At 38.8% G+C, this 11,658-nt stretch overlaps 2 protein-coding genes across 2 annotated transcripts in view; one reads left to right on the top strand and one right to left on the bottom strand.

The window, feature by feature from the left end:
* Positions 1-25: 25 nt before the first annotated feature.
* cunh1orf131 (chromosome unknown C1orf131 homolog) lies at positions 26-7,126 on the top strand. The gene is made up of 9 exons (XM_034135661.1): positions 26-238; positions 909-1,079; positions 1,336-1,436; positions 2,125-2,187; positions 2,599-2,694; positions 2,803-2,889; positions 3,015-3,049; positions 3,318-3,474; positions 4,676-7,126. Exons 1-8 carry the CDS (start codon positions 172-174, stop codon positions 3,472-3,474), a joined length of 777 nt encoding a protein of 258 aa, XP_033991552.1. The 5' UTR covers positions 26-171; the 3' UTR covers positions 4,676-7,126.
* Positions 7,127-7,332: 206 nt separating this feature from the next.
* LOC117487000 (E3 ubiquitin-protein ligase TRIM9) overlaps positions 7,333-11,658 on the bottom strand; it is a 52,692-nt gene continuing 48,366 nt past the window's right edge. The window contains exons 10-11 of the mRNA XM_034135629.1: positions 10,479-10,641; positions 7,333-9,729 (exon numbers count right to left, since the gene is read on the bottom strand). Of these exons, the coding sequence (XP_033991520.1) occupies positions 9,682-9,729; positions 10,479-10,641 (211 nt within the window). The 3' untranslated portion in view covers positions 7,333-9,681. The remainder of the gene's footprint in view (positions 9,730-10,478; positions 10,642-11,658) is intronic.

The following is an 11,658-nucleotide window of genomic DNA, read 5'->3' as shown; positions in this document are numbered from 1 at the left end:
TGTAACAAACTGGCATTTCCGCAACTACGGCAGCCGGGAAGGCTCATTCCGCCCGGTGGTGTTCACACGTGTTTTTTAACCAGACAGTTTGTTGTCATTTGGCTGTGGTCGCTAAATCCCGATACATTCGGGTATTTCTTGCTTTAACCTTGCTTGTACCATTCACTCAAAATGAACGGGAAAGAAGACGAAGATTGTCTGTTTCTTGAAAACATTTTGGATAAACTTTACGAGTTTGGTAAGTGCTGTTAGCTGTCTATGCTACGTTTACTAGCATGCATGGTATTGTGTGTTAATAATGTCTCTTTTGTTTAACCGTTGGTCCATTGGCCTAATGTAAATTCTAAAATCAAGAATTAAGTATTCCTTTTGTTATTTATGGTACTTTAACTCAGTGCAGCGATTGAACTGACTTCATAGTTAGCCACCGTTAGCTTGGTTGTATAATAACTTGCAACCATGGTCTTAAAGATGATTTTAGTGAAACTAGCGTACTGTCAAACTGACATACAAAGAAAATGTACCCATGGTTTATTTGCAGTTTATATAGACATTCAGAAACAACAATCTAACAGTATATAATTTAATAGCTAGCACTAACACAAATATGCAAACAATACACTGAGTAGCCACTATATTAAGACCACCAGCAGAATCTAATGCAATACAAAACAATCTGTATGTATGAGGTTGATTGTATGGTTGTTGCCATATTGTATTGCTTGGATTGTTTATATGGATTAATGTGTAATTACAGAAACAAATGGTAATATTTTATTCAGATTGTTCTTTGTCTGATGATTAGGAAAGGTATTAAGAGCACAGACAAGTTCATCATGTGTATCAAAAGTCGCAAGGAGTGGAATAATATGTGTAATTCTTGCTTTTGTTTCTGCCTGATGGTGCAGATGATGGACCGGCATCAAAAAAGAAGCACAAGTCTCAGAAGAAGAATAAACGAAAAAGATGTGAGGAAGAGGAGAAGGAGGAAGAGGTACCTGCAGTCAACGATGTGTGCAGTGAAAAAGCAAATCATGTTGGAACTGACAAGCAGCAACAAGTACAGAGAGAACAAACAGGTGACAGCAACAACAACACTCACATGTGAAAGGCTTCATATCTTCTATTGACTTGTTTCCAGGTTGAATCCAAAAGTCATCAGGTTTTTTTTTCATATATTCATGTTTAAATTGCTTAAACTTAATAATATATGATCACTGCAGCTTTACATATATACATTTCTCATTGAAATATGTTTTCTAACTCTCACTTCCTCCAGTAAAGCTTCCCCACTCCCTATTTTCGCCTTTGCTGAACTTATTCTGTGTTTTTCAGGTCCAGCCATCCAGCCGGCGAGCAATGTGGAGGTCGTAACGTTTCAGGACCCCAGAAAGAAACCAAGGATTAAACAGAAGCCTCCCTCTGAGAAAAAGCCTGTAAGTCTACACTCCTTTAGCTTTCTCCGTGTACCTACACATCAATGCCAAATCTGTTTTATTCAGGTCACATTATGACATGTTCTCAGGTGCATTAATTGTACATTGGCTTGCCATGTTAGTGGTAAAGATTAAGTAAGATTAGCATATATTTTTTAAAGTTTATGCATAATGGAAAATGTAGGACCAACACCAAATTATTATATATTGGTTTACTGTAAGTATTTAGGCTATGTTCTGTATTCTTCTACCCTTCATGTTTGGTTATGTTTTACATTATATGTGGCTTGTTAACACAAAAGGAGGTTGTGTTATTGATTGGAGATATATTGATTTACAGGATAGAACAGTGGCATTAACGCTCATTTAAGGACAAAGAAGAAGTAGTGGTGGAAGAGTAAAGTGACTTTTCTTTTGCAAGGTGTGACAAAATCCCGTTTGCAACATGAAGCCACCGTGTCCTGTTGCTGTTGTAACGAGAAGTGACAGTATATCTTACTCAGTTATACAACAAGTTGCAGACAAACAATGTTAGCAAGTGCAGAACCTTTGACATTTTAAAATCCAACCTCATCCATATAGACGTGTGACCTCTAGTTGACCCTCTCTGTTGATGCTCTTCCTGTCACCTCCACTCACTTCTCCTCCCTCTCCTCTTGTCTTTGTTGTCTTCTGTCCTCACCTCAAGGCTCCTCAGAAGATAACGGAGGAGAAGGAGAGCGACCAGCCAGAAGAACTCAGTTTGGAAAAGGTGACAGTTATATCACAGTTTAATGTTGTGTTTTCATTTTCAGTTATATACTTTCAGTTTTGCTGTTTGTGTGAATTGATTCTTCTCGTGGCTTCAATTTGTCGCTGCATCGCTTTGTTGAGATTGTTATTTGTGTAATTAATATAATTTAGGTCTATAGAATATGTCTGTTTTTTAATTCAAAGCTTCTATTAAGGTTTTCAAATGAAGCTTCAAAAAGTGTGTCATCAGATTTTGTGACGTCAAACCCCATAAGAAAATACCAGATTTAAAAAAAAAAAGCGGCTAACAGAAAACTGAATAACGCTTCAAACAACTGATGCAGCCCAAATATAATTAACTTTCAATTAGCCCAATTTCTATCTGTGATATGTTTGGCTTCATACTGTATTTGTGTTTGTTCCACATCAGGCCCGTCTTGAGGTCCATCGGTTTGGAATCACAGGATATAAGAAGGAGCAGCAGAGAGTGTTTGAGCAGGACCGAGCCGTCATGCTGGGAGCCAGAGTAAGAAGAACAAATGAATACTTTTGGTGTTCATATTTAATAAGCATAACAGCCTTTTTAAAAAGCTGATTTACCAATTCTTAACATAACTATTGTCTCTTTAATCAGCCTCCTAAGAAGGAATACACAAACTACAAGATGCTGCAGCAGCAGATCAAAGACAAGAAGCAGAAAGCAAGGGAGGAGGTTCAGCCGGTGAGACCTGCATGCATTTAGTTAGTTACATCAATTAAAACGTATTCAAATAAACAATACAATGGTAATGAAAATACATAATCTTACTCTGAAATGTTCTTGTACCCTGTTTTGTTTCTCTACAGGAGCTGAAGAAAAAGAAGAAGACCAGTAATCCGAGGTGGGTGAGACAGATGTTTCTAAATATATCTGGAACGTTTTTTCCAAGATTTCATGTGTAGAGATCACAGAGTGGTGTAAAGAATAATTAAACAGACACAGGCTCCAACCAACAAACAGTTTCATTTTAATAAGTGTCAAGAAATATGTAAATTATTTAACATTTTCCATAATTATCTCGGAGGCACAGAATGCATCCTTCTTTAACAAACAATGAATCTTACTATCAGTGGTTAAACCCGTTTCCTGCGCTGCTGTTTCTCCTGCAGGGACAAGAAGAAGAGGGTGAGCTCTGGTTCTGGTTCTGGTTCTGGTTCTGCATCTCGTTCTGGCCCCTCAGGTCAGGTGGGCCGCTTCAAGAATGGCATGTTGATCCTCAGCTCCAAGGAGATCCAGAACATCAAAGGCAACAAGAAGCGCAAATAGGTGAGTGGGTTCTTCTACTTTGAGCTAATGATGCAGAGAAATGAAAAAGGACAGCTACAGTTCTTATCTTGGGACTTAAAAGATAATTCAGATATTTGGAATTTTTGATTTTATGATCTAATTATCTATAGTCAGTAGATGTTGGTCAGCATGCCCCCAGTTTAAAGACACAGAAAGTGAACAGCTGTGGACAAAGGCACCACAAACCGTATTTTTCCACCTCAACAAATCAGTTTGGACTATATTTTAAATTCTTTACTCTCCGATAGTCCTTTCTGACAGGGAACTGAAGTCAATAGCCAGACTATTGACAAAAACAGCCATCTTACCTGATTTAAAGTGGACCTATCATGCTATTTTTAGGCAATAGCATAGGTCTCAGATATATAAATATATATAAAAAACATGTCTATGAAGTGTTTTGCTCAAAATACCAAACAGATCACCCATTCTAGCCATGCCTCATATCCCTCTATTTCACTTCCTGTTTCAAAAGTGCTGATTTGGGGTATAAAGCTTTAAAAAAAGGAGGGGGCTGAGCTCATGCGGGACCCGGCAGCTACTGTCTAAACTAAATACTGCCGTGATGAAACGCCATATCATGGATTATCAAGGATTGTTTCTGAAACAGTATGGAGCTCAAAGGCTTTCTCTCTTGCCGGTTATACCACAAGGTGAGTTCCTTTTTATTTCCTGCTTCTTCACACACATGCTCTCCAGTACAGGTTAGCTCTGAGTGTTAGCGATGCTAATGTAAACACCGACCATATTACGTCCAAAACAGTCGGGCATTGTTTCTGATAGCAACTTTCTTATAGTGCCGTGGGTCCACATTTCCGATATTATCTGGATCAGCTCCGTTTTTAGAGATTTGGGTACGGAGGAAAAGAGAGGGTTTTATTTTCTGACGCTGCGGGAGTTCCCCGACAAACCGGGGACACATATTTATGTATAAAAGACATCAAAAAGTGCATTTTGCATGATAGGTCCCCTTTAACTCAAAAGCTGCTTGTCTACCGCTACCTCGATCTGTTAATTTGTGTTATCGTGCAACTTTGTAGTACTCAAACTAATCTAACTAAGCCTATAAAATCACAAAGTCACACAATAACACCGACAAGCTATCCAGTGGAGGCAGCTGTAGACCATCCATTGATAAAGTAAGCATACTGAGAACATGTGTCAATGTTTATGTTTGTAGGTGAGCGACTAAATCCTCCAGGATAGAGAAAACAGAATGGAGCAGAGGAAGAACGGCCGTCAGTGACTCGGCTGACTCCAGGACTGTTTGGATGAGCACTAAATCCAACCTGAGGCTGTTTCCAGAGGAGAATATCAGAAAGTGGACGGACATGGATCCGCTTTACCAGCCTCCAAAATGGACCCTGAATGCGCACAGTGGGAGGACGTCAGTGAACAAAACTGGAGACTCTTGTGAAATAATTTTCCATCACAGTTAATTTATTTTGTTTTTATAAATAAGAAAAAAAAAGGACATTTCAGTTTCTCGTGTTTTACACTGCAAAGGTTTTTAAATGATGTTACAATGCATTTCTCATATACAAACCATGAAGTCGTACAAAACATTTACATTGGCAGGGAGAGGGAGGGGATCATTACAGGACAGATGGGGGGTAATTGTTAAAAAAAAACATATGATTCACACACAAGCAGACATGTTCATGAATAAACACAAAGTCTCTCATTGTAAACCCTTATTCACACGACTTCTTGACACCTGAAGATACTCCGTTCATGGTGTAAACATTTCAGATCATTACAGAAAACCAGATCTTGTCACTTTAAAGGGAAAACACTAAAAAAGTCGATGGTTTTCGAGCGATAAAGATGGCGAAACAAGAGGTGTGATCTGGCAGTGTGCGGCTGGGTGAGGTCACAAATTCTCACACCGTTTTTCTCAAAGCAGCTTTTGTATAATTTATACATAAAAATAAAATAAATTGTGAAAAGAAATATGAAGCTCATCTGCAGCACATTGTTTCAAGCTGTAAGCAAATCTGTTTCACGTTGAGATTGTGTAGCCAACCATAGACAGTAAATATATATATCATCAGAAGCCGTTCAACTTTAATACTGAACAAATTGAAGAGGGCACTATACAAAATAAAATAAATATATTTACATACTTTATAGAGTAAATCAATCTGGCATTCTTTAAAGAGCTCAAAGCAGTGACATGCTTGCCCCAGCATTATATCTTGAATTAAATTAAATCTCACATTCATGGGTGGGTAAGTGTGGGGTAAAGGGACATGCCGTACAAGCACTCTCACTATACCATATCTAGACAGGAGTGACTTTAAATAAGTGTTCTGTTTGTATCTGTCACATTGGGTATTGTTTTGATATATTAATTTAATTGTATTCAGAAAGAAAAAAGCATATTTTACCTGATAGAAAGTCTGACTTCCTGAATCTCCACCTACACGTATAGTATTAGCTATTATTCCCTTCCTTCTTCTGCATCCTTTTTGACATCATCACAGCCTGCAGACATGTTCCCCAAATCCTCTTTCAGACTTTCAGAAGAATGAAAGATTCACCTTTGGTTATCAGAGAGATGTCTCCCTTTGCTCGTGGGCCTAAAGTCTATTCCTGGTTGCAGCAAAGTTTAGCTCGGGGGCAGATTTCTCTTCTGATGGGGGGGGGGACGGTCAGAGCAGAGCAGCCTCACATCAGGCCAAAGTCAGCGGCATGTGGTAAGCTATTGGTCTGGTGCACGTCAGGAAAAAAATCCCCTTTGGCGGAGAGTTTGATGTTTGAGTGCTGGGTCGGGGAGAAACTGCTCCAAGTCCTGACTTTGACACTAATGCTGCATTCACGCCACGTGGGAAATATGGTAACTGTAGGCGCCAATTTCAGTTGGTAGACTGATACAGAATTCCAATTAATAATCAAATAAATTGGTTTTCTTTTGGACTATAGTGCCTGGATTTATTGTTAGCAATGAAATGCTTAATTCGAGCTAAGAAAAACGCGTTTTCTTGGCCACTTGAGGGCAGCAGAAACACAAGCGTTGATAACACTAACATCATCTTTTAACTTGATATGACGATCTTGTTAGAAAATGGTTGCTTTATTCAAACATCCAGCGGATACAGAGCAATGTTGACACTTCTTACTGTAGGTGTTGTGTTTTTAGCCAATAGACACATTTAGCCTAAATATTGTCTCTCTTTTAGCTAATTTCTTTGGTTTTCGCTCATGAGGGAGAAATCTGGTTAACTGGTACGTTGTTTTATCTACTGTGGGATAATCAGAGTAAATCAAAAACCGTTTAGGTCAAGATCAAGAAAACCAAAAAATGAGCTGAAAGACACTAAAACGCTCGGTTGACAGGGTGATTATTCTCTGTGGGTTCATCACTTTAAGTGACCCCGTTTCACATATGGTCCATTGGTGTCATTATAAGAGTATAGATTTTAGCCACTGTACAATTATATTTCCCACATTATTTGAATGCAGCATCAAGCCAGTTAGAAGGGCTCTGCAGACTTCCCTAACACACCTGCAGGTTGTAACATTAAAGGTAACCAGTTTGATACATGATAAATACATAATACCATCTCCATCTCCCAACAAAAAGCTTTATAAATATTCTTCAGTAGTAGTTCTTACTTTTCAAATAAAAAAATGAAAGATATTACCTTATTCTATTCTATTGTTCTACAATTAAATTGATTCTTTAAAAAAATAAGGTACAGGTTAACACATTTTATAATGTCCCTGCTGTTGTATTGAAAGAAGACCTCATGAATTCCAATGAGAAATACCTATATTATTATTATTATTATCTCTGTTACCTGCCATATTTAAAGTTGGTGTTAAACTGAGAGTTAAAAAGAATACAGGTTGGGTAAGTAAGATGTATTTGCTAACTGCAATCACAGATATTTGATATAAAATCTTGTAAAATGTAAATGATCGCTATTTTGTGTCCCTGATTAGACTTTTGAATATCATGAAAGCTGATCAAACGAGTGAGAGTAAGAGAATCTGACAACTCTCCAGATAAAATGTGTGCCACTGTTGTTTAAAAAGCCACAGATTAAAGGTATAATACACAGTCAGATGAGATCAGACAGGATTAGTTCATTAATCCTGTCGTTGCCACGGCCCACCAGCAGGGGGCGAGCTGTCGTAACAATTGGCTTTCACATCACTCATAGTAAAGACAGAAATACAGACCACTATTTACAATACAGCCTCAGATATTTTGTAAACTTGTTCAACGCTTAATCCATGCTTTATATCACACGTCATCAGTATTTACACTTCTTTGTTGATTTCCATTCTCTCAAAAAAACCCACTTTCTGTATGGCGGGTGTCTTCTCTCTCACTCACAACATTATAGGGGTTATACATATTTCAGATAGGTTAAAAAGATTAATTTAAACATTTCCATCCTCCGCTGCAATGAATTATATATACATGGGTAATGTAAAACAAACATATTTTAACCGTAGTCACAGTGGTTTGGTTGAATGTTGAAGCTACTCCTCTGGTGAGAAGTGCAGCAGCAGCTTCACCTGATGTGACTTTTCAAGATTCTTTTTGAGCACGACACATCTCAGATGCCTGAAAGCGATTCTACTGAGAGACTGAGAGATGAGCACAGAGGGAAATTACCATGAGGCAACGCACTCTCCTCATCCACCTTTTGATATATTATAGTAGCTGTTGGTCTTATGAAACAAAACAAAAAAAGAGAGAGAGGCTCAGTTTGTTGTTGAAATCCATCCCTCGAGGTGGAAACATTTCCTCGAAGACGAGGTGAATCCAGAGCTGGGAGAGGCTGCAGGGAAAACATCAAGGAAGGAAATGAATCAACCCTTTTCACCTCACTTTGATTCATTCAACTAGAAGAGGTACACACAACTTTGTAGTTTTGGCAACCAAATGAACTCACGCATATTTGACCCTTTTATCTCAATGACATGCCGTTTAGTCATTATGCTGTTCAGACAATATTATTTGAAAATAACTTAATTTTAAATTTAAAAGTGAGGATCCCAATGTTTATGTTCAATTTAAATCCAGCCATTAAAACATGGAGTCTTCGGATCGATGAACTCATCAGTCCAAACTCTATATAGATGTTAAAGGGGCGAGAGAAACTCCCTCTGGAGGTAACTTTGGGATTTTAGCCTTTGCAGACCATTTACATGCACTAAAACCTATATACCATTAAAAAAAGAAAAAGTATAAAATGGCCACTTTAAAATTCCTCCATTCTTAAAAAAAAAAGATGACAAGCCACCTTCAAATTGCACAACAAATCCTCACGAGACACGTACTGACTGCCAAAGAAATGCACAAAAACAAATGTATTATCTTTAAAGTTGCTAAATAAGACCTTTTTTCCCTGCAGGGTTTCCCATGCCCTGCCGATCTGTCACTGAAAAATGAAATGGAGTCGAGCCCAATCCTTCCCAGCGTTTAACCTCGGTGTGTAAACCTTTTTGACACCAAACAACCTTTGAATGTGATAAAGAAGGAGGAAAACCAGAACAGGCCGCGCTGACGGAGCCACAAGTGGGACGAAAGAGAGCGCTGAAAGAGAAGCTTTTAAATATTCCATGAGTGAAAAACATCCTGCGGTGCCGCTACTACAAAACACTCTCTTCATCTAGTTTTACCTTGAGAGATGGAAAGACACCTGAGAGAGAGGCAGAGCAACAGTAAGCACCGAGGATTCCTTTTCTCCTGCTCTTCCTAAAAGCACTTTGTTCTCCAGGAGTTTTCAAAACAGATGGTGATGGTTTCTCCTGATGGTACATTTGAAAGATAAATAGAGAAATTAAAAGCACAACATTTGTTTCACTGCACAACGCGGGAATCTCCATTTGATTCACTGCGAGGGCGGATTAGTTTAGTCTCAGGTCTGGAGGAAAAGGCTGTGATTTCCTTTTTGTTGAAAAGCTGGAAAAATAAAAAGTATGGCAATCCACGGTAACTCCAGTTCTCTCCGTAGTTATATAGCCAATAGAAACCATGATTTTATGCTTTCATCCCACATTTTGGAGCAGGGTTTCATGTTGAAGTGTATCCAAGAGAAAGGGCACCTTGAGAGGGATCGGATAGGGCTGAATCTCATCTGATGTGACTCAAAATGGTCCATGTGGGAGAAAACTGCCTGTGACATGGTTGTTGTAGATCCAGGCCTCGCTGTGAGGGAGGGTCTCCTACTGCTTTGCATTTTTTGGCAGCTCCAGGCCCGTCAGTAAAGTCGCCTGTAAGAGCAGAGCAGATTATTAGTGAGAGGGACAGAAGACAGACCTCGGATCTCGGAACAAATGTAGTTTAATTGGGAGAAGATTATCACATGATAACGAGTTGGATTTAGATACAATTCAAGCTGGATTAACTCAATGAACACTTCAATGCGAGGAGTATATTGGTCGACCCCTTTGAGTTTTCGGAATACTAATGGGATAAATTTAAGAAATATATTATTTGCTTTGTAACTTTAAACGCTTTCACTCTTTTCTGTCAAAACTGGTGCATGTACTGTGTCATTCAGTCCTTTAATTGGTGCATAAGATGTTGAATTTCGTACTGATATTTTTGCGGTTCCACTACTTTAATGAGTTTCTGTATTGTAGCGTATTACTGCTATGTGTTTCTGCTCTGTCATGCAACACCTACAGTATGTCATGTCTGTAATGGTGGAGGGATCAGTTCTCCTTCACTGCTTATTGCTACCTTTTTTTGTAATATGTAACTTAACATGCCTTGACTCAACACACAATAATGAATAAAGCCCCAAGGTTAAGTGTGATTAAATCCAGCTAGAATTATAACAATTAAAATACTGTATAATACTAGTTAAAGTTACAGTTACCACATTTTGAAAATCAGAAGACATGCAGAACGTACACAAAGAAAAGTCAACAAGATACAAGTGAAAGCAGCATTGCAGTTATTGCTTGAGTTGTACACACATACACACACACACACACACACACACACTCACACACACCTGCACGTTTCTGTTGATGCTGACGGCGGGCACGAAGACCCCGTCCAGGCTCTCGAAGGCGGTGGGTCCGTGCTGCACCTTGTTGATGTAGAAGGTCAGAGTGTGTTTGTTCAGATCCAGCAGGATGCCCACAGTGGAGCCCTTAGCGATGCCTCCCTCCGCCCTACACACACACACACACACACGCACACGCACACACACACACACACACACACACACACACACACACACACACACACAGACACACACACACACACAAATAAACAGGTTAATTGGTTGGTAAAGAATCACATATTTCAGGGGAAAGAAAGTGGAATAAAAAAGCCTCCTGCTTCACTGCTCTTCCCACTTATAAGCCAACAACATACTGATTTGGATACAATTCAATGGAGGAATAAAATGCTCCATACTGTGCTTCCCCCTCACTAACGTGTGCAGCATGTGGCAATCTGTTTTTCTTTTCTTTTTTGTATTACTGCCAATTTTTATTCCATATTTTATTCCTTATTATTCCATTCAATTTCTATGAAAATACTGTTATATTTTACTATATTTTTTAAATTATTTTCTAGTTGTCTATCTCTGTATTTAATTACATTTGTACTTTTATGTATGCACCACGACATCAAGTCAAATTCCTCGTACGTGTCAACCTACCTGGTAATAAACCCGTTTCTGATTCTCTGTCTACAGGCTGTGGTTTAATAAGGTTGACCCAGCCTTGCAAAGTGAAGCGATGAGGTTCCTTTTTTTCCTTGTAAATGTATCACTTAAATCTCAGAGAGTATGCCAGTTTTCCTCTCGTGACTTTACGTTTTATGGACTCCACATGGACCTAAAACACCAAAGTAGAGAGTGCGATTGAAGCTGCGTATTTGCTAAGAAGCTAATGTGTGAAACCACCTCTATAAATGTAAGAATGTAAAGCCTGCTTTAGGACCGGGCTGAGTGAGAGTCAGTGCTCTGAGAGGGGCGCAGGAATCAATATGCTGTAAATAACAACATGAAACACGGACATGACGTGATAAACGACGTTAGAGCGGAGGGCAGAGTAAATAAATCACTAGTATGGACAGAGGAAGAGAAAGATCGTCAGAGCTTTTGGCTTACTCCTGTGAAGAGTCAACTGTTTTCTTGTGAAGAATAACAATATTTCTTTGTAAATACATTTTTAATGAGG

The sequence above is a fragment of the Trematomus bernacchii genome, unplaced genomic scaffold (genome assembly GCF_902827165.1).
Source record: "Trematomus bernacchii unplaced genomic scaffold, fTreBer1.1, whole genome shotgun sequence".
Lineage (NCBI taxonomy): Eukaryota > Metazoa > Chordata > Actinopteri > Perciformes > Nototheniidae > Trematomus > Trematomus bernacchii.
The sequence above is the reverse complement of the archived record's forward strand: the minus strand, read 5'-3'. Positions and strand labels throughout refer to the sequence as shown.

What these genes read in the sequence shown, in the direction of transcription:
- cunh1orf131 (XM_034135661.1), top strand. Translation starts at nt 172, where the DNA reads ATGAACGGGAAAGAAGACGAAGATTGTCTGTTTCTTGAAAACATTTTG. An exon ending in CAAGGGAGGAGGTTCAGCCG is followed by an intron (nt 2,890 to 3,014) that starts GTGAGACCTGCA and finishes GTTTCTCTACAG; the next exon opens with GAGCTGAAGAAAAAGAAGAA. An exon ending in AAGAAGACCAGTAATCCGAG is followed by an intron (nt 3,050 to 3,317) that starts GTGGGTGAGACA and finishes TTTCTCCTGCAG; the next exon opens with GGACAAGAAGAAGAGGGTGA.